At 46.3% G+C, this 12,123-nt stretch overlaps 1 protein-coding gene across 3 annotated transcripts in view; it reads right to left on the bottom strand.

The window, feature by feature from the left end:
• The window catches only part of KIAA1549 (KIAA1549 ortholog), a 152,098-nt gene extending 142,353 nt beyond the window's left edge, over window positions 1-9,745 (bottom strand). For all 3 annotated transcript variants that reach the window (XM_076339853.1, XM_076339861.1, XM_076339870.1), the window contains exon 1: window positions 9,634-9,745. In XM_076339853.1, the coding sequence (XP_076195968.1) occupies window positions 9,634-9,745 (112 nt within the window). The remainder of the gene's footprint in view (window positions 1-9,633) is intronic.
• Between the last annotated feature and the right edge of the window lie 2,378 nt (window positions 9,746-12,123).

Here is a 12,123-nt window from a genome sequence, read left to right as displayed (position 1 = left end):
CCAATTCAGCATTAGCTCCAGTTTTAAATACAGGCATCCACTGGAGAAGTTACCTAAACAGAATCCAGTGTAGCTGATAAACAACTGCCTTCCTTCTATGCAAAAAGAAACATGATATTAGCCCAGAGGGGTCTGCTACATAAATGCTTGGAGCTTTGTCTCCAAATAACGCTGAACTAAATCATTGTGGCTTTGTGGTTGAGCAGTGGTCACTGAAATCTGCATACATGAGGTGGAATTTATTTAAAGTAGAATTACAGGCCACAGGAAAAGGTGAGACAGGCTCAACATCTAATCGAGTTCACACCCAATTAGAAGGAGAATAAACAGTCCCTGCACCACCCTACAGTATCAAACAATTGCCTTTAGATGAGGAAAGAACTTTTACTTAGAGAGCATCCACAAACTAGTTCCATACACTATTGGCTGGGGAGCAAACAAAAGGAGACCCTTCTTCTCGTGTAAGAAATGATACCAGTTTGATTTTCTTATTCAGTATGAAAACACTCGATAGGAAATTCAGTCCAAAATGGTGTGAATTAAGAAAAAATAGGCTGAAAACAAAATCTGTAAATTGTATCAGTACTACTTAAGAAAAAACATCTTTACCTGTATTGTCTACCTGTCCTATGTGACCATTTACCTTCAGGTGCATCTACAGTTCTCAAATATATCTTACCAGGCATCCGAGTTTTCTACTAAAACTGAGCGCAGCTACCCCTTTAGAAAATGCCCTGTGCAAGTGCCTCAGCTTCTTCTGCATAGGCTCTAGGGCAAGCTCTAAAGTGAGGATGCTCAAGTCAAATATACAGGGAGCCATGAAAACCTCCAACTTACCAATATCAAGCAGCCCTCTTATTACCACAGCACTTCTCAACTAAGCTTTCCATCATCAATACCCTAATCCATATTCCCAGCTTCACCCACTCCTACAGTAGTCCCAGCCCCTAGTGTTATCTTTGTTGTTCCTTATTTCAGTATCCTCCTGATCAAAATTCCTATCCTCCCCCTCTCCCCCTGCCATACCAACCGATTTCAGACAAAGGGTGCATAGACAGCTCCCCGCTGCCTTGACTGTCCAGAAAAGCTTTGTCAGGACACACTCGCTGCAGAGCTGAGAAGTACTGCACACACCTGAGTGCAGGCCAGCAAGTGCACAGCTCTGGCCAGGACATCTGTGCTGATCTCCCAGTGGCTGCCGCTCCAGTCAGGAAACTCTTCCAGTCACTTCCCAGTCACCAGGTGGGGCACCCGCTGTCTCTCAGCTACTGAAGAACAGAAGCTTTGCATTCTCCCTTCAACCCGGACCCCAGCCATGTGCTACACTGGCTGGCAGCACATACAAGACAGGCAACTGAAAGATTTTGTCTAGTGCTATTTATTTGCTCAGTCTCCCAATTATCTTGCATCATTTAGGACCTCTTCCTTCCATCACCTCTCCCTTCCCTAAGGGCAAGGGTAAATCCTAAATCTGTGCCAAGATGAACAAGTTCCCAGCTTGCCCAACTATACATTTCATAGAAATACCAATAAAGTGTTTTGAGCACTAATACTGCCTCTTTCCATCCCACCTGTTAGATAAACAAATGCTAGTAATTCAGCTGATGAATAAAGATAAGACATGCAGAATCACATCCACACCATTTACTTGTACCTGTCCTCTCAGTGATAATCTATGTAGTATTATAAAATGCTTAAGAAACTGAACTTGCACAGAGACTAACTTAAAAAATTAGTGTGTTCCTCCCACCTGTTATTACTAAGGATAAAGTCACTACAGCAAGGATTACAAAATATTCTTTGAAACCTTACAAAACTGTTAAGCCTAAAATCAATCACTCAAAACTTAGGAAGTGTCATTACTAAGGCTACCTATGAAATCCTAATTCAGCTTTTCTCTGCATAAACATTATGACACAGTATTTAACTATACAACCACAGATTCTTTCTTCACTTGAACAGCACACCAAAGTTTTCAGTAATGAACAGATATTGGCCCCAATGTTGCACATCTGCACATAAATTACATGATTTGCAGAATCTCACAAAAACAGAATTGCAAAATATTTCAGGTCATCTATTCCATACTTCTACACCACTGTGAAATCACTGTTGCAATCCACTTCCGTTAGATCATTATACAAGCTGTTCTTACAGCTCCAGTGACAGATTACATTATTGCCCAAACCATGTATTTCAGGGTTTCATTATCCCCACTGTTAGAAAGATCAGCAGCTAGAAAACCTGTCTTGTTCACTGCAATTCAAGTCTTTCACTTCTTTTCTTACTCAACAAACAACTGTTTATTACACTTCTCTTTGTATTTATCTGTTATATGTTTGAATAAAGTCCTGTCCACCTCTTTTTTTGTTCTAGATTAGGCCACCCCAATACTTCTGTGATCTGAACTCTCTTCAGTAGCCTGCCTCTTCCCTGAAGGACAAGGTCCCATACTAGACACAGCATTCCACCTGGAGTTCTTCTGCCACTGAAGAGAATGAAAGAGTTATTACACAGGATATGCCAAAGACCATAACCCATGTGTTCATGAGATCCAGCACCACTGTGATCTTGTTGAATCACATTCTGTCTGTGACCCACAATAAACACCAGATCCCTTCATACAGCACTGTTGCATTGCCTGTTCCCCATCCTACGGCCACGCAGGTTTTCAGCCCCTTCAGTATGATACTATTATGCACTTTCCTTACTGAAAAGCATCTGGATTTTCAGACCCTTCTTTTACTATATTTCCAGCATTCCTCCCTCCTTCTCCCCTTACTTGCTAGTGAATTTTAGCCTCTTACCTCTACTTCAAACCACAAGACCAGACACACTGTCTCGACTAGATGGCTAAAGCCAATTCAAAATTCTATACAGGGAATTAATTCATAGAAGAGAAGCCTCTCTAAATCAGAGGGGAGAATGGAAGAGGATTAAAAGGATTAGAAAACAGTTTGTGTGTGAAGAACAAGAAGGTAGGGGACGTAGGCCGAAACTGCTAAAACTGAAAGTGAGCAACAAACATCAGCAGCCATAAATATGGGTTCTTCTTAAGAAGATTTGATTTAAAAAAAAAATTGAACAAAATCCTACTACACTTTGATACAGCATAGTATGTCTTCCCATCTATAAGGCTAGTTAACTCTCACTAAAAAAAGTCTTAATATGGTAAATGCATACTGTTACACCACCACCTGTTACTTTCTATTTGCTTACAAATAGTTTATTTCTTAACTTCTTTTCTGTGGATTCAAGTTCGGTAGACTGGTTTATCACCCACTGAATCTTTACTGTTCTAAAGACAAAAGCCTTTGGCTTTCTGATGAACTTTTCTTTTGTGTTTGCTGTTACCACTTCTGAACAAAATTTCATACTATTTTGAAATCAAACAAGAAATTACATCTAAGAAATTACATTTTACAAATGGTGAAACTAAGAAACAAGGTCAAATTCTGAGTGCCTAATTTGAAACATTAATGAGTATTTAGAATTACAGACACAACATCTATTCAGGAACAGCTCCCCTTGACTTCTTTGGCAGCTGCAAGCACTCAGCATTTCTGCAACACAGATCCCAGAGGTCTCACATCCAGTAAATGAGGAACACACAGCTAGTAACCACCTGTGGGAAGCTTGGTTTAAGCAACTTGCTCACATCACAAACTCTGCAACAGCAGCACAATTCAATTGTCCAGGACAGCATTTAATTACATTAACAGTGAAACCTTTATTCAAACTTCCCCGTCCCCTGCCTCATTCATATCACACCTTCGAACATCTGCTACAAAAGGAGCAAGAGTCCTATAGATATCTTCTTCATTTCCTATCCAACACCCATTTCTCCCCAGAGCAGGATCAGTTTTGTACACTGAATGTGACGAGGGTCTTGTCTGCGTGTGGGTATGCGTACGTACAGATATTTATGTGCAGGTGCCTACATAGCTATAAATATTTTCTATATGGATATACACTTTGTGATCATGTGAGTATAGCTGTACCATAACTTACAGGCACAGAAGTTTAAAATTCTACAGGTTATTGTAACGTCAGTATTTCCAACTTGCTGATTTTTGCCTTTGCAGTCTTCATATGCTACTACAATTTCTGCGGAGGAAGTTTTCCAGTTTTTAAAACAAACTCTGAAAAACACTTCTGTCACAAGACTGAAACATGCGCATTCACGAAATGTTCAAGGAGTAGCAGCAGATTATCATGCTCCTGGCTGAGAGGAGAAAAGGGCCGACACTCTGAAGCCCTGGGTTCTGTGCCAAATACTGGAGAAAGCATCCCAGAGCAACAGGCACACACCTCCCTGTTCCTAAATTCCATGCTTGATGCTTTCGGCCACATCTCGAGTCTTGTCCCAGTCCCTTACCTTCCTTACTTCTGATTCGTCCTATTTTTTGGAGGTTTATTTTCTTTTTCTAAACCGAGTCCATCTGTGTTTCCTAGCGTGCTCATCCTACCACCAGGCTACACTGCTTATTTCTTCTAGGATTAATTTCTGCATTGCAGTTTCCCTCATCCACAGACCCATTTCCCACTCCTGACCTAATGTCTTGCCTCCTAGTCTTCATGCCCTGCCAGTTCCAGTTTCTTTCATCTCACAAACCCTCTTGCAATTTGTGTGTCTCTTCCCCTCCTACTCCTACAACTCCCAGGTTTCTGCACACATCTCATCAATGAGCAGAACAGTGACCAGAAAAGAGCCGTAGACCCTTCTCTTACTCCTGCTGCTTAACTAAATCCGAGTCCCACACTGGGTCCTTCTAAAAGCCTTCTCTCCATTTTCCCTCTTGGGCCTAATGCAATCAAGTACCACCACACAACACCGCACCACAAGGTAGATGCCCGAGTTCCCTTAAAGAAAGTAAAGCACTCCATTACATAGCAGAGACACCTCCTCGAACACAAGGCAGGCAGGTGCTGGTCCTCAGTCCTAAAGCTCAATTGAGTCCCACTTCTGGAGCAGTTTAGATGGACTTTCACAGGTAAGTCAAATCTTTCACGTACCATTTTGTGCTATGGGAAGCACGCTTAGTATGTTTGCCCAGGTGGCACACACACCCCCTGGTCAGTATTAATAGGTAAGTGAGGTTCCATGAGAATAGGATATATCCAAGTCTTAGCAGACAAAAAAAATGCATCATCTCTATCACAGCCATGTGTGCCTAAATTCGGTTGTTACAAGCTTTTGAAAAAAATCACTTTCAAAGCAGCAGCAGAGAAAACATCCCCTTCAGAGCAGACAAAATCTGCCAAAGTTTAACTTCATGCTCCAAAGCATAAGGGTATTAAAGTTGTTCAGAAAAGAAGCTGGCAGAACTCAAAGCAGAAACCATTGTTTTCCTCTTGCCTCAACATCAGAAGTAGCTGAACTCTTTCAACTGACATTTTGCAAAGAAAAAAAAGCTTCAGCCCATAGCAAAATGCACAATTTATAAAATTTCAATTGAAATAGTTGTTTCTCAGCTCCACTGCAAAGCAGCAATTTCTTACGAGCATCTTATAACATCTTACAGCCTTAATAAGAGCTAGTACCATCAGCCCAGTCTACCATTTTCCAGTATTTACTCTGTGCATTTTACATGCAATTAATTACACTGATGTAATCAGTGACATGACAACTGATGGTCAGTTGTATCTTTTCCCCATCTCATGCATTAGGAAGAAGACATCACTAATCCATTGCTCTTATGAAAGGTTTACCCTTAGTCTTCCAAAACAGCTGTCTTAAATAACATCAACAGCTGAAAACACAGCACATATAGGGAGTGTCAATTAAATGTTATTGAGCTCATGTGTGTTTAGCAACCACTAAAGAAAAGCACAGAAATATATGACTTAAAGGGATAAAAAAAGATACTGTATCATGCAACTCCAGAGTGCAAAACTGGCCATACTAACAAGGACTCCGCGAAAACGTGATTCTTGTACCTGAGCCAAAAAAGAAATTAAGTCTACATTGTTCATTTAATGCTACCCTTTGACTTAACTTTGGGGTTCTAAGACAAAACTTAAAAGACAACTTGTGCTATTTCCTTATGGCTTTTTACTTATACATAGGTTCCCACGATGCACTCTGTTTAATAACTCTTATGCAATTAGTGTTATTCATACTGTATGCCACAATGGGCCAGGCTGGAGACACACTAGTAGTTAAGGACATCATCCATAATAACTTTTATGCCACTGGTGTTATTCATGCTGTACACCACAACGGGCAAGACTGGAGACTCACTGGTAGTTTAGGACATGGTCCATAAACAGATTTACTTTGAAATGAAGGAAAGCCATGTCTCCCACAGCTGAAGTGAGACTGTATTATTAAGAAGCCTATTCTGTTTCACTTCTCTCCCAAGCAACTCCACACACACACACACACGTATTCTGAATTGAGAAATAAGAACTGGGTTGTCAGAACCTGCCACTTACCACAATCATCAGGTTCCCAAGACCTCTTCGAAAAGATTTGTGCTGCAGCAGGAATCACTGCTCTTTAATGTGTCCAGTGCCTGAAATCTATTACCCAAGGTAGATCAAAGCTGTTAAAGCCTACTTTGTTAAAGGCACACTATATTTCAAGTCCCAGCCCTGCCTGAGAAATCTAAGACCTTGCTTCACAGAAAACAAATGTCACTCACAAAACAGACACAACTGAACAAAAAGCTGCACTGTCCACTAGCTTGTTTAGCATTCTAACTTCTTGAAAGAACATGCAAACAAAAACCACATTTCCTCTGGCAAGACTACAAGCATAGCTTGTAGACACAAGGCTGACGTAAATAAAGCAAGCACAGCATAGAGAGCAGTCTTAAAGGGAATCCTCCATCCATATGGGTCTTCTGTGAAAATGAACGGGAAGCAAACTTGACAAGCTGAACTGGCCACAAGAGACATGATGCCAACTCAAGTGTCTGCAACACACTCATGCAATTAAGTTGAATAAACAATATCCTGCAACTGTCCCATAAGGCAGCTACATCTGATTCCTTGACTGACCTCCACAACTTGTCTTTCGTCCTTCAGTCTCTGAGGAGACTCACCGCAGACTCTCCTCCCTCCCATGAAAACAGCACAGCAAGACAAGATAAATCCTCCTGATTGTCAGTGCGGGAGCTGCACGGATTGTGCAATGGAACAAAAGCAAAAACACAGCCTGGGCTGAGCAGTAAAACATTCACAGAGCCTGACCAAAGCCTTAGTTCACAGAGGTGCTCAAATGCATACCTACCTTTAGCACACTAGCAGCCTATCCACATACTAAGAGTTCAGCATCTGCTTAATTGTAGAAGCAAAGCCCTGATTCAGCGACATGTGACTTCAATGGGAGCTGGATCAAGCATTCCAAAATCCAAGTTGATTTACTACTTAATTTTCTTAAGTACTGACATTCACTTTGCTATTTCAACTGCAAGCAAGTGGCTCTAACAGCCATTCCACTCTTACTGTATGCCTCTTCTGCATAACTCAAAGCTGTAGGAGTTTGCTCTTGCTGTTCCTAAACTGGTCAAGACCAAATGGCACTGAAAAGCAAATGAACTGCACCCAAGAGAGATACTCAGGGAGTTGTAAATCTATTGAGCAATTAAGTGAATGTTGTCCAAGCCTACTGCATATGGCCAGTACACATCTCTTCTGTTTCACACCACCCATTATACCATCAAAACATTTCAAGGCTAAAGAAAAGATTAGGATAAAGGCTGTGTCCTAACTTTTTAAACATTATGGGCCCAAGATAGAGAAATCGGACTCCTGTCATGCTTTTTAATAAAGCATTTCACCTTAACTGATAAGGAACAAAATATTCCTGTTCTCTGCAACCTGCGGTCTTTAAATCTCTGTGATCAATGGACCACTTCTAAGATGTCTGTGACAAGCATCCTCTGAAAAAGCAAGTTTGCTGAAGTTCATCATACATGATTCACATGCCCAGTGGAAAGAGAAAACGTAGAGGACTCGCAAATCAAAACAGCTTGAAGGCTACTGCCCTAGACTGAGCAGGAAAGCATCGCTTTGGGCAAGATCTGTCTTCTTCAAGTGCTCTCTTCCAGCAGCCCAAACACTGGCTAAGTTACATAATATTTCTACCACTGTTTTTAAGTTATACAAGAATACACAGCAATCACACAAAGTTCACAGAAATCCACAGCAACGTTTAATCAAGAACTACTAAGTATTAGACAAACAATTAAACAAAAGCCTTCACCGACTTACTATGAAAATCTAGAAAAAGAAACCCAGCCATTCTATTAACCTCAAAGAGGCGAAAAACCCAAGTGAATCTCCAACTTACGAACCTACTGCTTTGCCTTCTCCTACTTGTATGCAAAGCCTGTTCTATTTAAGAAAAAGAATCTCTGAAGCTTCCTAGAAATTATCAACTTTCACGCAGGCTGGAAATGGAACATCTCTTGTTGGCTAGGAAGGGAGCTGGAGCAGAGCATAACTTCCCTGAGAAGCTAACCAGTCACTGCCAAAACACAAACTACTTTCTGAAGTGGAAATAAAGCATTATTAAAAAGATAAGCATGTTTCATAACACCAAGGCTTCTTAAGGACCCAACAATAATTGCCATGATTCTTGCATTTAAATAAAAGAGTCAACAGCGGTTGGTGCACTTGATGAAATAGCTTGATGCAGGTTCTTATCGCTTCTTACTACTTATTAACAACTTATTGATGTTGACAAGAATGTATTACTTTATACCTGTTATCTACCAAAACCAAAACCTATAGTCACAGCAAAATTGTCCCCTTCTATGAAACGTTAGTTGTTGCATTTTTTTAAAAAAAAGATTAAAGATGAACCAAGAAGTGCTATGGGAGCAGAACCAAATGAGACATCTTTGTGATTAAAGTGGCTGCTTAACTACAGACTAATTTTGATGTCTAGAGCCACTAGAGGAAAGGAGAGAGAAAAAAGGGGGTCACCGATTCCCAGCTATTTTGAAATACCACCACCCCCTGAAGCCCAAACAGTTCTCTCATGCCACGGCTGTGCTTGGAAAGTAGCATTTCACGTTTCGAGGGGCTCTGATGCTTCCCGAACTTGAAAGGCGAAGGAGAACCAGGCTGCCCTGCACCCCGCAGGTGCTACCGCCGCCTGACACGCGGCACCCCCAAAACGCGCCGGGCACTCCGAGAGCCGCAGGCGGGGGAGAGGGGAGCGGGCGCCGGGAGCACAACTCCGGGCGACCACCGGCTGGCGGAGGACATCCCACACACCCGAAACGCCGGGTCCCCCGAGAGGTCTGGGACGGGGCTGCCACCAACACCCCTCCCCACACCGGTTCTCTCCTTCGCTTCCGCGGAACGGGTCCCGGCCCCCCCGCGCGTCGGGGCTGCCCACGGCCCCACGCCAGAGCGGACGCGGTTTGGCTGCAAACAATGCGCGCGTTTTCTGGCGGAGCTCCCCAGCAGCGCCGCGCGCAGAGGCGGCCCCCGCCCGCCCGCACCGCCGCATTGTTACCGGCGCTGCCTCCCCCCGCACGCGCCCGCTAACGGACGCCGTCGCGCGGGGACAGCTGCCCTCAGCAGCGGCGGCCGATCCCCCCCTCACGGCACGGCCCCGGCCCGGCACACCTGCCGCCGCCCGGCCGGCCCCGCGGGCCCCCTTTGTTCCCTTACCTGCGGCGGGCGAGCCCCGCAGCGCCGGCACGGCGAGCAGCAGCGGCAGCAGGGCGGGCAGCGCCGGCCGCCACCGCGCCGCGGCCACCACGAAGCGTGTCATCCCCTCCATGGCACGGCACGGCACGGCACGCCGCGGCCCGGCGTCAAGTCATCGCGGCGCCCCGCGTCCCCCCCTCGGGCTGAAAGAGCTGGGCGGGCTCGGCGGCTCCTCCCGGGCGCATCCACCGCCGGCGGGGCTGGGACGCCCGGGAGCGGGGGGCCGCAGCAGCTCCCCCTCCCCACGCCCACCCCGTGAGGAGTATTCACGGGGGCGGCGCCGCGGCGCCAGCCGCCTCCCAGAAGCAGCGGGGCGGGAGCGGGGCAGCAGTGCCCCGCAGGGCCCGCGAGCGGCTCGGTTCGGGCCCCTTCACGTGGGAGGCGGCGGCAGCCCCGACCCGGCCGCCCGGCGCTCGCTCCCTCCCCGGCGGAGGCCGGCCCGCGGCGGCAGCGAGCGCAGCGGGGCCGCCCGCCACCTGCGCGCGCCCCGCCGTCCGCGTCTGCGCGGGGGCGCGCCCGCCCCGCCCCCTCCGCCGCGCGCGGGCGGAGGCGGAGGCGGGGGCGGTGGGGAGGGGAGGAGCCACGGCCCCCGCCCCGCTCCCCGGGGGCAGGCGTGAGGGACGGGGCGGCGCGGCGTCAGCAGGCCCCGCCCCCGCCCGTGGTCGCCCCGCCCGCCGGCCGCGCGGCGCCGGCCGCCTCCCTCCCGCTCCTCGCACCCGGTCTCCTCGCTGTTGACCTGTCGCGTGCTCGTGCCTCGCCCCGCTGCACGCGCAGCCCGGGAAGGGGCGGGGGAGGGCGTCACCCAACGGCCGTCCCCCTCAGGGGTGGCGGGAAGTGGCGAGGGCCCGGTCGGGTCCTCGGTGGCTCCCGGTACCTGCTCCGTGATCGGGGCGGCCCCAGGGCCCGCTCCTGGTTTGCGTGGGGCAGTTTCCTGGCTGCGCTCCCCCATGACAGAGCGAGGCCGGGAGGCTGGTGGCCCCCATCCCTCAGCCCGCTGGCCAGGCCCGGCGGTGACTGGGGACAGGCCCTCGCTTCCCACAGGCTGCGCAGAGTTTTTGGGGTTGAAATAATAATAAACGTCCAAGCAGAAAAGGAGAAGGCGCAGCAATGACAGCACATCCACGCAGCATTAGCGTTGCTCCAGGGGATCAAAGGCAGAAAGGCCGGAGGGACCCTTTCACCACAGGGCTCCTCCGGAGCCTGGCTCTCCTCAGGAGCACAGATGAGTCCAGCACTCACCCAGGAGCGCCAGCAACAGCTGGGAAAAGGTCCCACCAGAAAGTAGAGCTGGGCTTACCTAGTTTCCGGCCGTACTCACAATAAAACAGGCTAACAGTGCATCAGAGGACTTCCCAACACTGTTCTCAGAGCGCATCGGTCACAACAGATACACCTCACTCCCAAAGAAGGATGGAAGGAGCAAAGGATTCATTTTGCTGACGTACAGAAATAAAGCAATACCTATAAGCTTTAGCTTTACATCACACAATGCACATCACAACATAATATCACACAGACAGCAAAGGAAAACAATACATGGCAGATCCTTGGTAATGTAAATAAGCAAAGCTGAAATCAGCCAAACTACATCAGCTGAAGATGTGGCTCAGTATAGACACAGCGAGTAAGGGGAAGGCATGAAATCTGAAAAACCTACTGGGTTTAGGTTAGACGTTTTCAGATTAGACATTTTCAGGGTCAAAAAGTCCATGGATGTCCTGTCTTTGGCGAGGTGTGAAAGGCACCACTATGGTGAGTACTTCAGGCCTTCTAGTACAAGACCTATACTTTCATTCTAAAAGTCTCGGTCCATAAAATATAATTTTCTTTCATTTTGTGCAGCGGAGAGATGTTTCACAGAAAATTTCATGGGTGATTACAACCTATGTCTTAAAATGAAACTAAAATTCTAAGCTATAACATCCCATGCAAAGGTGTTAGACATTGCAAAAAGAAAATGACAGTGTGACCAAAAAAAAACCCCTTAGCTTTTGAAACATCTGACGAAAACCAAATGCAGAAAAACTTGCATAACACCCACCTTTTTTTTGTTTTTACCTGAGCAAATAACAAAAAAAATCAGGGCCTGGGGATTGCTTCTGTTGTATTAAAATGCTGATAGAGAGAAGTATGTCTTTGAAATTCCTTTTTATTTACTGAAAAGATTGAGATTTCTGTTTCCCAGAACCCATTAGGAATCAAACAGCTAATTTTTTTTTTTTGCTAGTCGCCAGTCCCCTGAAAACAGCTCAGCTCAAAAGAACGCTTTTTAGCCTTTTCTTATAACTACGTACCCACCATTTGTGGATACGCACCACGTCAGGTACTTCCTTGCTTCCATGTCTTCCAGTTTCTCTTGTCCTTCACAACCTCTTTTGCAGACTACAGCGCAGGCTAAACAATAGCCACCAAAAGCTTAAAAAAACCCACTACATTCCAATATGCCTTCAT

The sequence above is a fragment of the Aptenodytes patagonicus genome, chromosome 1, assembly GCF_965638725.1.
Source record: "Aptenodytes patagonicus chromosome 1, bAptPat1.pri.cur, whole genome shotgun sequence".
NCBI lineage: Eukaryota > Metazoa > Chordata > Aves > Sphenisciformes > Spheniscidae > Aptenodytes > Aptenodytes patagonicus.
This window is presented reverse-complemented; position numbering and strand designations above follow the sequence as displayed.